The following is a 14688-nucleotide window of genomic DNA, read 5'->3' as shown; positions in this document are numbered from 1 at the left end:
CAGAAGTTCTTTTATTGTTCAGAATTGTTTTAGGTATCCTGGAGTTTTTGTTTTTCCATATGAAGTTGAATTTTGTTCTTTAAAGGTCTGTAAAGTATTGTATTGAACTTCAGTGGGGATTTTGTTGAGTCATAGACTGCTTTTTGATAGATGACTATTTATGTTATATTGATCTTACCAATAAATGGACAAGGAACATCTTTCTATTTTCTGATATATCTTCTTTGCTTTTCTTCTTCTTCAAAGACGTGATGTTTTAATCATACAAGTCTTTCACTTGCTTGATTAGAGTTACTACAAGGTATTTTCTGTTATTTTCAGCTATTGTGAAGGATGTTGTTTCCTTGATTTCTTTCTCAGCCCCTTTGTCATTTGTTTACAAGAGGGCTACTGATTTTTTTGCATTAATTTTTTGTCCAGCCACTTCACTAAAGATGTTTGTCAGTTATAAAACTTCCTTGGTAGAATTTTTGGGGTCCCTTATGTATACAATCATATCATCTGCATGTAGCAATATTTTGACTTTTTCCTTTCCAATTTGAATCCCCTTGGTCTCCTTTAGTTGTCTTATTCCTCTAGATAACACTTCAAGTACTATACTGAACAGATATGGAGAGGGTGGACACCCTTGTCTTCTTCCTAATTTTTGTAAAATTGCTTTGAGTTTCTCTATGTTTAATTTGGTGTTGGTTATAGGCCTGCTATGTTTCTGTATATTCCTTGTATCCCTGCTCTCTCTGAGACTTATCAGGAAGGGATATTGGGTTTTGTCAAAGGCTTTTTCAGCATCCAATGAGATGATCATGTGTGTTTTTTCCTTTCAGTTTGTTTATATGATGAACTGAATTAACTCATTGTTGTAGGTTGAATTGTTCTTGTAGTTCTGAAATAAAGCTACTTGATCGTGGCTGATGATCTTTTTTATGAGTTATTGGATTGGGTTTGCAAGTATTTTATTGAGTATTTTTGCATCTTTTTTTCATGAAGGAAATTGGTCTGTAATTTTCTCTGTTGAATCTTTGTGTGGTTTAGGTATCAGAGTGACTGTGGCCTAATAAAGTGAATTTGGAAATGTTCTGTCTGTATCTATTTTGTGGAATAGTTTAAGGAGTATTGGTATTAGCTCTTCTTTGAAAGTCTGGTATAATTCTGTACTAAAACCATCTGGCCCTGGGTATTTTTGGTTGAGAGATTTTTAATGATACCTTGTATTTTCTTGAGCATTAGAGGTCTATTTAAATTGTTTATATGGTCTTAATTTAACTTTGGTAAGTTGTATCTATCAATAACATGGTTCATTTCATTTAGATTTTTCAATTGTATGGAGTATAGGTTTTTGAAGTATGACCTAATAATTTTTGGATTTACGTAGTGTCTTTTGTTCTGTTCCCTTTTTGTTTTTTATTTTGTTAATTGGATATTTTGTCTGTGTCTTTCAGTTAGTTTGGAAAACAATTTAGATATACTTTTTGATTTTTTCAAAGAACCAACTCTTGGTTTCATTGCTTCTTCTCTTTGTTTCTATTTTATTGATTTCAGCACTCAGTTTGACTATTTGCTATAGTATACTCATCTTGATTATGTTTGCTTCTTTTTGTTCTAGACCTTTCAGGTATGCTGTAAAGTTGCTAGTATGATATCTCTCCAATTTCTTTATGAAATCACCTAGTGCTATGAACTTTTCTCTTAACATAGCTTTTATCATATCTTATAAGTTTAGGTATGTTTTACATTCATTTTCATTGGATTTTTGGAAGTCCTTAATTTCCTTCTTTATTTCTGCCTTGAACCAATAGTCATTCAGTGTACAGCTGTTCACTTTCCATGACTTCGCAGTCTTTCTGCTGTTTCTGTCATTGTTGCAACCTAACTTTTATCTGTGGTGATACAGCAAGATTTTGGAGAATGTTCCATAAATTGCTGAGAAGAAGACATGATCTTTTGTGGTTGGGTGAAATGTTTTGTAGGTATCAGTTAGGTCCATTTGGTTCATAACATTTGTTAGCTCAATTATTTTTCTAATTAGCTTCTGTCTGGATGACTGTCCACTGATGAGAATGGGGTATTAAAGTCTCCCGCTATCAATATGTGAGATTCAATGTGCTGTTTAAGCTTTAGTAATGTTTCTTTTACAAATGTGGCTGCCATTGCATTTGGATCATAGATGTTGAGAACTGAAACATCATCTGGGTGGATTTTTCCTTTGATGAATATGAATCATCTTTCTCCATCTCTTTTGATTGATTTCAGGTTGAAGTATATTTTGGTGGATATTAGAATAGTTATATCAGCTTGCTTCAAGAGTCCATTTGCATGGAAAATCTTTTTGCAACCTCTTAGTCTGAGGTAATAGCTACATTTGATATTGAGGTGTGCTTCTTATATGCAGCAGAAGAACAGATCTTGTTTTCAGATCCTTTCTGTTAGTCTGGGTCTTTTTACTAGGGAATTGAGTCGATTGATAATGAGAGATATAAATGACTAATGATTGTTAATTCCTGTTATTTTGTTGTAGTTGTTGGCAGTGATTTTGTGTGTGTATTTCCTTCTTCGGGTTATGTTGGTGTATTATTTATTGATTTATTGTCTGTGTTTTCTGGGGAGTAGTAAACCACCTTGGTTTGTAGTTTTTCTTGTAGCACATTCTGTAAGGCTGAATTTATGGATAGATATTGTTTAAGCTTGGCTTTACCACAGAATATCTTGTTTTCTCCATCTATGATGACTGTAAGTTTTGCTGAGTATAGTAGTCTGGCCTGGCATCAATGATCTATAGCACATCCACAGCACATCTGTCCAAGCCCTTCTGTCTTTTAGATTTTACATTGAGAAGTTGGGCCTAATTCTAAAAGTCTGTCTTTATATATTACTTGGCATTTTTCTCTTTCAGTTTTTAATATTCTTTGCTCTTTGTGTTTTATTATGAGACAAGGGGTCTTTCTTCTCTAGTTCAATCTATTTGATGTTCTATAAGCTTCTTAAACCTTTATAAACATGGCTTTTAGTTAGATAACTTTCTTCTATGATTTCGTTAAAAATATTATTTGGGTCTTTGAGCTGGAAACTCTCTCCAATTTCTATTCCTGTTATTCTTAGGTTGGTCTTTTCATATTTTCCTAGATTTCCTGGATATCGTGTGTCAGGAATGTTTTTGATTTAACATTTTCTTTGACTGGTGCATCTAGTTTATCTACTGTTTCTTCAGCACCTAAAATTCTTTCTTTCACTTCTTGTGCTTTGTTTGTGCTGCTTCTTTCCATGTTCCTTCTCACTTACCCAGATACTTTATGTTCAGAATTTTCCGTTTGTGTTTCTGTATTGCTTCTACTTCCATGTTAACAAATTGAATGGTTTTATTCGTCTCCTTGAACTGTTTGTTCGTTTTGTCTTGGCTTCCTTGATATTCTTTAATGGAGTTATTCATTTCCTCTTATCTTTTGATTGTCTTTCCCTTGATTTCTTTAATGGATTTATTCATTTTTTTCTTTATGGACCTCTAACATAAAGTTGTTTTTTATGCTATTTTGTTGTGGTTTAGTTGTGTTGAAATATTCAGGGCTTTCTGTAGTAAGATAGCTGTCCTCTGGTGGGAACCTATTGCCCTGAATGCTACTGATTATGTTCTTACACCTATGTTTAAGCACCTGGATTTAGATTGATTGTAGGTCTAGGTGCTGATTTCTGTGGTTGTCTTTGTTGTATGAGTATTTTCTTCCTTCATTTCTATTCTTCTTCTGGTCTTCTGGCTGGAGTGGCCTATGATTGAGTAGAGGGTGTCTTCCCAAGTTGGGGATGGGCTCCTAATGGCCTGTAACGCCTCTGGTCCAGCAGGAGTTTGCTGCCCAAGTTGGGCTCTGGAGTTGGGCTATGTACTTGACCAGAGATCCTCTAGTCAGAATGTTGGCCAGGCTTCTGGTGTGGTATTAGTTTTCTGCCTGATTTTCAGGGAGCTGGCTTTGTCCCTGAGGTTCAGGATGCTGGCCTGGCCTCTGGTGGAGTAGGAGGCTCCTTTCGAGTGTGGGCCAGGATATGGTGAGGAGCAGAGGGACAGTTGGAGTTATGCTGGTTCTTCATGGCTGGAATAGGTGGTGGTTTTACTTGGGGTTCATGGCTCTGGCCTGGCCTCTAGTGAAATAGAAGCTACCTTTAAAATTCTTACGGAAAACGTTCATAAATATTGAATCACACTGGTAAATATTAGAATTGACATGAGGGCTTTAACTACAAATATTAGTGACTTCTTGCTACAATGAAAAAGTTACTGCAGGAGTATGCACCGTGGTTATGGAAGTGGCTGAAAACTGCACCATTCTCCCCAAAATAAGTATTATTTATAATCTCTTCAGGCCAGTGCATGGCCGTCTGTTCAAATATGACCTCTATCTGATATAGTACAAGCCCCAAGGTTCAAGCCTTAGAACAAAATCAAGACAAATGTGTCGGTTCTTAAAAGTTAAACAACTTCTAATTGGTAACCCCTATTTTACATCATTTTGTTTCCCATTTGTATTAAAATTTAAAACCATAAAGGGAGGTGTTAAACAATGATAAAACTGCAAGCACGAGGCGACCCTAACATAATCTGTATTCGTAGTCTCTAGGTGTTCTCGGTCTGATGATGTAAGTGCTACTAAAACCCACTGCTAAGTCTTAGTTAATTAAAGTCCTCATGGGAAAGTCCCAAAACTTTTTCTTTTTTACTCTAGTAATTCCTTACATTTTATTGACAATTTACAGTTCACATGGTGCTTTTATATGAGGTTAAAGAATGTGGCACTAAATTCTGAAATTACAAAAGCTATGCAAATTATGGAGAGAATGGATGAAATGTAAATAACCCTCTTTATCTGTTATTTCATTCTGAGACACATACTAGAGTATTCTGATCTAATTGTGACTGCGGGCAAAATGTAGTCTTTTTCCTTTGGGTGATTAGAGTTAAACTACTCGTGTCTACATCGGTTCATCTAGTGAAGATACTCTGAAAATGGCTTCTCTTCTTCCAACCACAGTTTCCCTTAGGTTGAATTGTTGATGACCATTTTGGTTTGTCTGGAAACCATTTTAGAGGATGTAGATGCAAGGCAACAGGCTACAAGTTCCAACAGGTCTATTTTCTTAAAAAAGCAGCCATACTGACAACAGTTTTACAGTTACAAATTACGGTGAGGATGCCAGGGAGACTTACTTGGTGTTATGCATGAAACTAGTTGATTGGGATTAGCGTCTGAAATTAGTCTGCAGTCATTTGTCAGAACGAAATAACTAAATTAAGCTACTATTATTCACCATGATCCATACATACTTCAGATCTTCTCAGTTTGTTTTTTAATTATGTCTCAGGCTCTCAGAAAACTGTGTTACATTTGGCTGTCGTGTCCCTTAGAGGCCTTTTGACTGTGACAATTGCTCAGAATTTCCCTGCACTTTGACATAGCTCACCACTGTGAGAGACACTGGTCATCAGTTTTTGGGAACGTCCTTCAAATGAAGTGTGTTTAGTGTCTGCCTCATTATTGCTCTGACGGCATGATGTGGGGGAGGGGGGAGGACGGTTCTCAAAATAAAGAACCATTTTTAACATCCCAGCAAGAAAATACCCTTTATGGTTTCTCTCTGCTGATATCACCTTTGGTACCCTGGCTCTGACTGTGTCCACAGCTTTCTCCACTGAGTGGTGACTCTTCTCCTTACTGTAGCCTTTGGAGGGCATCAACATGCTCAGCCAGTATTTACGGAGTGGTAAGTTACACTCCAAATCTTTCAAGGTGGATTATCTACATAAATTATTTAGTTTAATAGTTATTCTAACTTTCAAGCAGCCAGGAGTGTTTCACAAATGAAGCATATTCCCAGAAGGAAAGAGGATGAGGGTGGGGGAGGGGTGCTGTATTTGTATGAGTAAGTCAAGGATGCAGGAAATGAAGGGTATAAATCCAGCACAGGTAAGCAGCAGGGCTTCTGTAGCAATGAACCCTCACAACTCCTGTTCCATCTGGCCTCTCCCTGCCCTGCAGTTCATCCGGGAAAGTGGAGTACCTGGTGTAGCAGTGAGTTTATGCTTCACCACTCTGGCTGTAGGCAGATCACACTCACGTACCTGCCCAGGAGCTATCTTTGGATCTGTGAATGGAACACACACACACACACACACACACACACACACACACACACACAAGCTTATTTTTAAAATGCCTTGGCTCCCACAAAGGTTGGGCACTCCTAAAATCTTCCACTACTACCCCGGGCCCATTCAGGGGACCATGGACCAGCCATTGGCCGTTAACATCTTTATTGATTGCTAAAAAACCAATTGGGGACAAGGATCTTCAGCGTCTGGACACACAGATTTCTGAATGAATCAAAGCTTTTGAACCAATCTCCAACAACCTGAACATTTGGAAGGAAATCTGAGTCTTAAGTTCCTTTTACTTTATTTCTCAGGGTTCATCACATGGGTGTAACGTTCTGGTCCTCAGGTAGTTTTAGAGGTTTCTAGATAGAATTGAGCATCTTTTCTTAAAAGTGGACACAAATGACTATGCTATAGGAAGAGACACAGCCCTTACTTAAGTTAGAGAATAGTTAATTTATTAAATACCTTTATTTTATCAATATCTCCAACTATCAGCTAAAGTGCTTTCTCAAAACTTGTTCAAGATGAACTCTGTTGCTGGGAACCATGGTTCACACATTTACTCATAGCACTCAGGAGACTGCAGTTGCAGGAGTGGAAATTTGAGGCCATTCTGGTATTCTTAGCGGAATCCAGTCTTAGAAACTTAATCATCCGAACAACTAAACCACGGCATCTACCTGTGAACATGTCAGTTACTTCTCTTTCCCCATTCTCCTTAACCTTGCTGTTGCCCTGACTTTGAAAACCATCCTCTTGTCTTGAACAGTGACTGATGCATGGCAAACTATACCAACACTGTTGGTATATTTATAATTGTGTATTCCTGTTCTTCCATCTATGGGGAGTTCATCTAGGCAAGGTTCAGACAGGTATCTCTACTTCTTACAGAGAGACCTGACAGTCAGTTGGGTATCACTTCCCTGTGTATGTCTATTTCTCAATCCATCATTCTAGCCGTGGTATGGTTTGACCATGGGCATTAGTAAAAGTGTGACTTGAAGAACAAGACTAAGAACTTGAACAATTTTGTTTTAATCATGGCAAGTCACATAGATAAGGAACTATGCTCTTATCGAGTAGGTAGGACATGAGAAGTTGAGGTCACTGATGCAGAAATAAATGAAGTTTATCTAGCTCTAAAACATTCTCTTCTTTTTCTTAACCCATCTTGTCTTCACATTTTTACCTTTCATTATTCATTTAATTCTTCTTCCTTCACTTTCAGTGCTGTCTGTAGAGTTTATATAAAACTCAGATTCTTAGTCCTTGTTGTATTTCTAGATTTGCTCTTGCTAAAATGCTTATCCAAGCTCAGATTCCCAGTTATCCCAATGGTTATTTCCAGCTTATCACCAGATATTTCCATATTGCCATTTGAAATCACCCAGACACATAGTTTTTGGTTCCGTGTTCCCCTGAAATCAGCATTTCTTCACAAGACAAAGCTCTGTTTCTGACTTAAGTAAGTGTCTGGTAACTATGTAAAAATGCAACCTAAGCCACGATCAAAACCAGCTCCTTAAAACTTACCCTAAGTATCTAAGGCCACAGTATCTCTAAAATAAGCATTGGTTTTAGAAGAAACCATAACAACAAAAATCTTCAGGAGCTACCATTTCCATCTAGAGGTCTTACATGTCCATGAGAATCATGTTTGCAGAGCTGAGGATGTATGCTGTGGGTAGCTCCACGTGCTTCCCTGTCCCTATATATTAGGTCTAATCTAAGTAGGTATACTGAGGGAAGGAGAATTTTAGTTTGGTAATGGGGAAAGAGAACCTGACATAGATAGCAGAAATAGAGTGAGCTGTTTATTTTTATTTTTATTTAGGCCTCTCTTCTGTCCTGAATTATTTTCTCTCTATTATTTGAGTTACTCATCCGAAGCCCATTCACTCAAGGCTTATCCCAAACCGTCGTCTCTTCATACACTCCTTCCAGACTGAGCGAGTGATGTCAATCCCTCTCAACACACGTAGCACATTTCTAGCCTCTCTCCGACTATTATCTTTAAAAGTAGAGACAGGGCATACTAACTTACAACTGCAAACATGAAGTAGAACTCCGAGCTTGTAATCAATCAGTGTGAACTATTACTGTCCTCCTTTCCAATCATAGATGCTCAAACTCTATCCTGAAGACATCGTGGTTAGGGTTCCAAACCAGACTGATCACTTTAGGAATACAACCCTTAGAGAGTGACTTCACATAGCGAAGTTTCTGATTTTAAGGAACACTTGAAGGAAGTCATAGAATTCACAAACACTTGACATCCAGACTTACATCTTCCAGCTCATCAAAGACCCTCCCTGATGGTGAAACTCTTGCAGTGCCTTAGATCTGCAGTTAGACGATGTAACAGATCATTTGCAAGTGCTTCTGTCATCATTTGCTTGTGTCTGAAAACTCTAGTAATGAAAGTCAGCCAGCCATTTGGATCAGTGATGTGGAGGCTTATAGCATAACCCTGGAGAACTATCATCCTAGTTTGTATTCAAGTCTGCCTGTTGTCATAGTTACTGATGTACTCAAAGTGATTTCCCTTCTGAATCACAACCTATAGACCTTCAATGAAAACAAACTGCTTGCCCGCCTTTCTTTCTTTCTTTCTTTCTTTCTTTCTTTCTTTCTTTCTTTCTTTCTTTCTTTCTTTCTTTCTTTCTTTCTTTTTGCTACCCATGAATTGGATGGAAAAACATGGCAACAATAGCATGGGCTTTTTTTACACTCTCTACAAGGTTCCAGCATAGAAAAGGAATAAAAGATACTTAATCCAAATAAGGATCCATGATTGAGGTTTCACTCCATTTGTTCAATAAAGATTCATTGAGTGCCTGGGTACTGAAGAGATTATCTCGGTTTGTAGCACAGCCTCTGCCCTGTGGACATCAGACCCTGTTTTTTCATTTGTTTTTGTTTTTGTTTTTGATGTGTATGTATCTGTGTGTGTGTGTGTGTGTGTGTGTGTGTGTGTGTGTGTGTGTGTGTGTGCATGATATCTTTCCACAAGGTGGGTACAGTGATGCAAAGGGGGCAGAATACAGAGAGCCATAGGATGCAGAAGGGTGATATCTCATTAAATCTAAGGTGCTGTTGTGGCAAAATTAAAGGGAGCACCCATCCTAGCCACCTCGAAGCAATAGTCTTGTCACTCGGTCTGCCTTGCGAAGCACTGAGAACCTTACTGTGACTCTGCATGAACGCCTCATGGGGCAGCAGGGTGAGGACGGCAGGGATCCTGCACACAGTGTGCCATCTGTCAGCTGTCGAGACTCACACCCTCCTCTCTGCTCTGGCTGCAGGAACTCCTTCACAGACATCCTTCGCGCCATTCTCCTGTCCTTGGAAGTCCTTATCGAAGATCCTGAGCTCCAGATAAATGGTTTCATTTTAATTATAGACTGGAGTAATTTTTCCTTCAAACAAGCCTCCAAGCTGACACCGTCGATCCTGAAACTGGCCATTGAAGGGCTGCAGGTACGTTTAACGGCAACACAATGCAAGTGCGCCCGACTGTACTTTTGCCTGATTTTTGCAACCGAAGTCTTTATCTGTCCTTTGGAGTGGAAGAAGGGAACGTGAGTTAAACTCACCCGTGTGCGCTCCATATTTTTACTTCAGCCTGAGCTTAAATGTTTGTTGTTTTCCTTTATTGGCCTTCATTTTCATTAACAATATTAAATTGCTGTTACTCCGGGCACACGTTTCCTGCCAGAGCAATAATGAGGAAAGTCTGGAGACGTTCGGCTAAGTCCCAGAGTTCACAAAATGACAGCTAGGAAGCACCTGCTTCATTTTTTTCCCACAGTGATGGCATGGGGGGCTGGGTCTCTAGAATCGTTTTGAGCCCCAGAGATGCACTCTCTGGATCTTTTCTTCCCAAAGCATTCGTTCTGGGCCGAAGAATCCGTAGGAAAGTAGATTGCTTCCCTGTGAACAAAGGAAGTCGGTGAAGCAAGGCAGTTGCCAAAATGGGCCCTTTGAGGAAGAGATTTCTGTGTTTAGGGCAATTTTCAAGGACCTTCCGCGGCCCTCTCATCTCCCAGAGCAGTGGGCTTTTTAAGGGTCAGTGGTTCTATGAAAAGTAGCTAACTCAGAAATGCTGCTTGGTATCCTGAGGTGACGTGTGCAAAAGCAGAACTAAAGGCACATTTTGGAGGCATTAGCTATCCTCACAGGTGAAGTTCACATCCCTTCTTAATCTGATGGATTCACTCCAGGGGGTGACCAGTTTCTTAATGGGTAGCCACACACCCAAACATGGACAGTGAATACTGACGTTATTCCAAACCCGAGTCTCACCACCCACAATATCTGTGCACCACAAGGGATGGCTCCATTTCTTAAACCGTGGCTTGTTCTTTCACAGGCCTCTGAGGAACATACGCCTATTAAATGGATATTATTATGACATTAACATGGTTTCCTGTTTCCCAGAGGAGTAGAGCTGGCATTTCAGAAGAGAAACATTCCATGTGCATGGTCCCGGGGACATTAAACTGTCCTTGTGCATTGTGGGCACAGCTTAGTTACTTTTGTAGGTTGCTGTGAGTTAACTTGTGTTCCTTTATATATATTTTTTCCAGAAATAAAAGCCCTTTAGTCAACCCTATGTGCCAATTTTTGTTTCTGAAAAAAAATGTGTGGATTATATAATAGGCCCTTGCTAACTAACTGTACTAAGCAGACGCAGGTCTTCCTGCATTAACGCAGGTGGGTATATTTAAAGATGAAGTTATTTACAAAGCTGAGTTATTGTTACAGGAAATACCAGATGAACTTTAGTAGGTCAGGATGGGTCCCATTTAGGTCTTCATCTTCATGTGCCGGGGTCCAAGGTGAAGTCCACAGTGTTCTGCAGTTCCAGTTAAGGGGTAGCCTCTCTTAGGATGATTGAAGGTTTGCGAGACCAGAGCCAGGGGGTGGACTGAGTGTGGGGGAGGGAGTTATGTGCTTGCCTGATCTCCAGAGCAGTGGGCTTCCTTTTATAGAGCCACTCTGACTGTGAGAAAGCATCAGACCATTCTGTATTCTAATTATCTAAATTGTGATACACCTCTGTCTCTTTAGACCTCAGGATGCTTAGGAAGTGATGGACAGACACCTCATGCATAGGGCAGGAAAGTCATGGCCGAAAGGAAGTTAGGATAAGCTATCTTCCTAATGTTGAGGCCCTTTAATGCCATGAGTTCCTCATGTTGTGGTGACTCCCAACCATAAAATTATTTTCGGTGTTACCTCATAACTGTAATTTTGCTATGTTCTGAATCATAATGTATCTGATATGTGACCCCCAAATGGGTCATGACTCACAGGCTGAGGACTGCTCATCTAGGATACGGATGGTCCAATACTGGGCTTGTAAAATGCATGCTGTCTTGGACATGAAGAAGTTACTGAGGTAACTCTCACCCCTACAGTAGCTATCTAGGAACTCAATCACTTTTCGTACCAGGCTAACCTCTCTCTGATTTAGGGATCATCTAGATACTATTACCACTATGTCTTCTAGGCATCTTTCTTTTTCATGGGGGTTATCCTCATCTTTAGGTGACTATGGACCCTTCTGATACCGTGAAAAGGTTATAACTAGGACCAAACAAAATCCATTCATTTTTGGTCAATGGTGCTGTACAGTAGCAAGTCTTCATAGATCTCCAATGGTTGTCTACAATGACATTGTAAGATAATGTACATGATTTTGACATTATGTCATCATACTCACCTCTTGGCCAAGTTACTCCACACCACTGTATCCTCTCCTAGACTTCCTCATTTCTTCGTTCTGGGCCACAGAGTGCGAGTTGATCCTTCATAAGCATTTTGAGGTGCCGATGCTGCTGGTATGACCACGCTTTGGTGTGGGTGAGCACATAGTCTACTCTCTGGGCTTCTAGCTTGTCTCTGCACCTGACAAATCATTCCCTCCCTGGGTTCCAGTTCTCCCCCTGCGCAGTGTAGCATCGCAGCAATGCCTACCTCACATGTGGTAGCAGAAATGAAATGAAAAGTGGCTTTATTCAGCCAGCCCCTCATGAAGGTCCCAGTGGTATTGAACAGATGAAGAGACCTGGTCAGTAGACTCATTTGGCTTTAATGCACTTGCGTAAATAAAATCTGCATTGCCTGGCTCTGTAAGCCTGGATTTCTGAGCACTGACCCTCGGCAGCCTCATCACTACTCCTAAACAAGGAAGTTCCCTATCTATCTGTGTTACTGTGACTCATCACAGATGGTGTCACCTGCCTGTGCGACATCACCTTCCCTTCTATTCTTGTGGTGTGATCTTTCAATTATCACCCAGTAGCGGAAGAGTGAGTCCAGTCCCAATATCCTGACACTGGGTGCTGGGAAGAGACTTATAAACTAATGCACTCCCTCCCCTTAAGACTTTTGCCGCAGCAATGTCTGCGGCATCTTTGACTCTGTGTGCTAAAGCACATTAGGAACAGGGTGAAGGAAAAGATATTTTGCATTTTGGCCAAAGAATCTAATGAATGTGTCTTCTAAACTTTGCATGTATGCTCCAAGAAAATGTTTCCTCTAAGCTAACTCTTTTGCCTTCTCACACTACAGAGCTGGAATTGTGAATTTGCAGGAGTGCAATCGGTTAATATGGAAATAGTAGAGGAATAAAACATCTTCTTAAAAGGTCTACCTCATTTAGTGTCAATTAAAATCACGAAAAGAATCCGGGCTGATGACACCCTGGTGATCCTGACGCAGAGTGTGGCCCATTTAAAATGGTTCCGATAAATGGGTGTATCACTCTGGCGTACTTTTGTTACACAGTCTTTGGGCTCTTGTGTTTTATAAACCTAGCCAGTCTTCTAACTCAGTTCAATCCATGGAGAAACAATCTCTCCATCTTTACTTCTAGTTTACCCACAAAAGCAAAGAGACACAGCCTCTGACGCTGGGAAAATTGTACTTCAAAGCAAGGCCAGACTTAGAACAAATGGGAAAGAAACCCAACTCAAAACACTCAGAAAGGAAGAAAAACCACGAAACAAATAGAATCCCAGATGAAGAAAGCAATGCAGGAGTGTAGAGCATGGTTTCCTGGGTAATACTACCACCCCACCCCTGCTCATTCTTAACAGACGAATGCTGAAAAGGGAAGTAGAGACAGAAGGGAAGGAAGTGTAGGCAACGGGAAAATTATAGTCAAACACACAGAGGCCTACCTGTTGTACTTCAGTAGAAGAGAAAATTAGGATCCATTTCATATCCCGTAGCTCACATGCACCAGGAAGGACTATGGTGCGTCCATGGCAATCTGAAAAACTAGATGACATTAGAACATGTCATTACCGAAGCAATGCGGCAGATTTGTTTCCCACGGTGACCATTCAGAGCTTGTGAGTAAACAAGGTGATTTAGTTTCTTTCTTCATTATTATGACCCAAATGTGTGATGGAAGTAACTGAAGAGAGTAGACTGAAGGGCCCGTTATTCCCAAATGAGCCATCTATTGTGACAGGAACAGTGTGCACCCATAGCATTGTGAGCAGGTGCTTCTTCTCTATATAATGTAGGTATTTTGCCCTGTCTTCCTCCTCTTCCTCCTTCTCCTTCTCTTCTCTTAATGTGGAATCCTTTTCTTCCCCCCTCCATGAACTCGCCAGAGAGAAGCTTCCCAATAAACCTATCTTTAATATGATCTAAAAAAGATAATAATTGAAACAAGGCAATGGCTGCTTAAAGCATCTTGGCAGCTCAGAAAGCTGAGTGGGAGTTGGTGTTGTGCCGGGCTGTAATCTTCAATGGCCTGCACCAAGCAGAGTGTGTTTTCTAGATCGACCACCCAAGTTCCAAAGTCTTACAACCTCCCAAAGCAATGACAGTAGCTAAGTACTAAATCCACATGAGACTGGAGGTGGGTGTGTAATTCACATTGAAACCATGACAGACACTTCAAAGGCTGACTAGACCAAGGGAGGATAAGATGTTAAACTAAAAGAAATACAAAAGGCTAAAAGAGATTTAGTAACCAAACAGGAAGCAAGATAAGAAAATTTGATTCGTGAAAGGGCAAAGTTCAGGCGTGAGGTAAAAGGTGAAGGGTGAGGCTACCGAATGAGATGATACTGGGCGAGGTGAGTCCATGTGGAAATGAAAGCTCCACAGAGCATTAGTTCTGGGCCTCAGATAGAGTCTGATTATATTTCCCAAAGGTTCGTGTGTCCAAAGTTTGGCCCTGTGTGTGGTGTTGTAAAAGTCACAGAGGTAAAATCTTGTCGGGTGAACAGGTCATTAGGACAAGGCTGTGGGACAACCTCCTGTGGGACCTCACTGGGTTATCACAAGAGTGCTTTGCTCTGAAACAGTGAGACTGGCACTTCCTTCTGTCCCAATATTCTATATAATTATATAATATCATTCTTGCCCCTTCCTATCTATGCCTTGATGCTTCTGGATGATAAAGCCAGAGGGCACTGTAAAATTAAGATTCAATGACATTAAGTCTGAAAAGAAAAAAGAAGTTTGGGTATTTTTTATCTTTAAAATAAAATTTCAAATGTATTTATTTTATACATATGACTGTT

The 14688-nt window shown here is 40.0% G+C and overlaps 1 protein-coding gene across 1 annotated transcript in view; it reads left to right on the top strand.

Moving 5' to 3' along the window:
- Nucleotides 1-14688, top strand: part of Clvs1 (clavesin 1) — a 186757-nt gene that overhangs the window by 77495 nt on the left and 94574 nt on the right. Inside the window, exon 3 of the mRNA XM_032906063.1 lies at nt 9442-9616. Within this exon, the coding sequence (XP_032761954.1) occupies nt 9442-9616 (175 nt within the window). The remainder of the gene's footprint in view (nt 1-9441; nt 9617-14688) is intronic.

Source organism: Rattus rattus, chromosome 1 (assembly GCF_011064425.1).
Source record: "Rattus rattus isolate New Zealand chromosome 1, Rrattus_CSIRO_v1, whole genome shotgun sequence".
Classification (NCBI taxonomy): Eukaryota; Metazoa; Chordata; class Mammalia; order Rodentia; family Muridae; genus Rattus; species Rattus rattus.
Note: the sequence above shows the minus strand (reverse complement) of the source record. Positions and strands in the feature narration are given on the sequence as shown.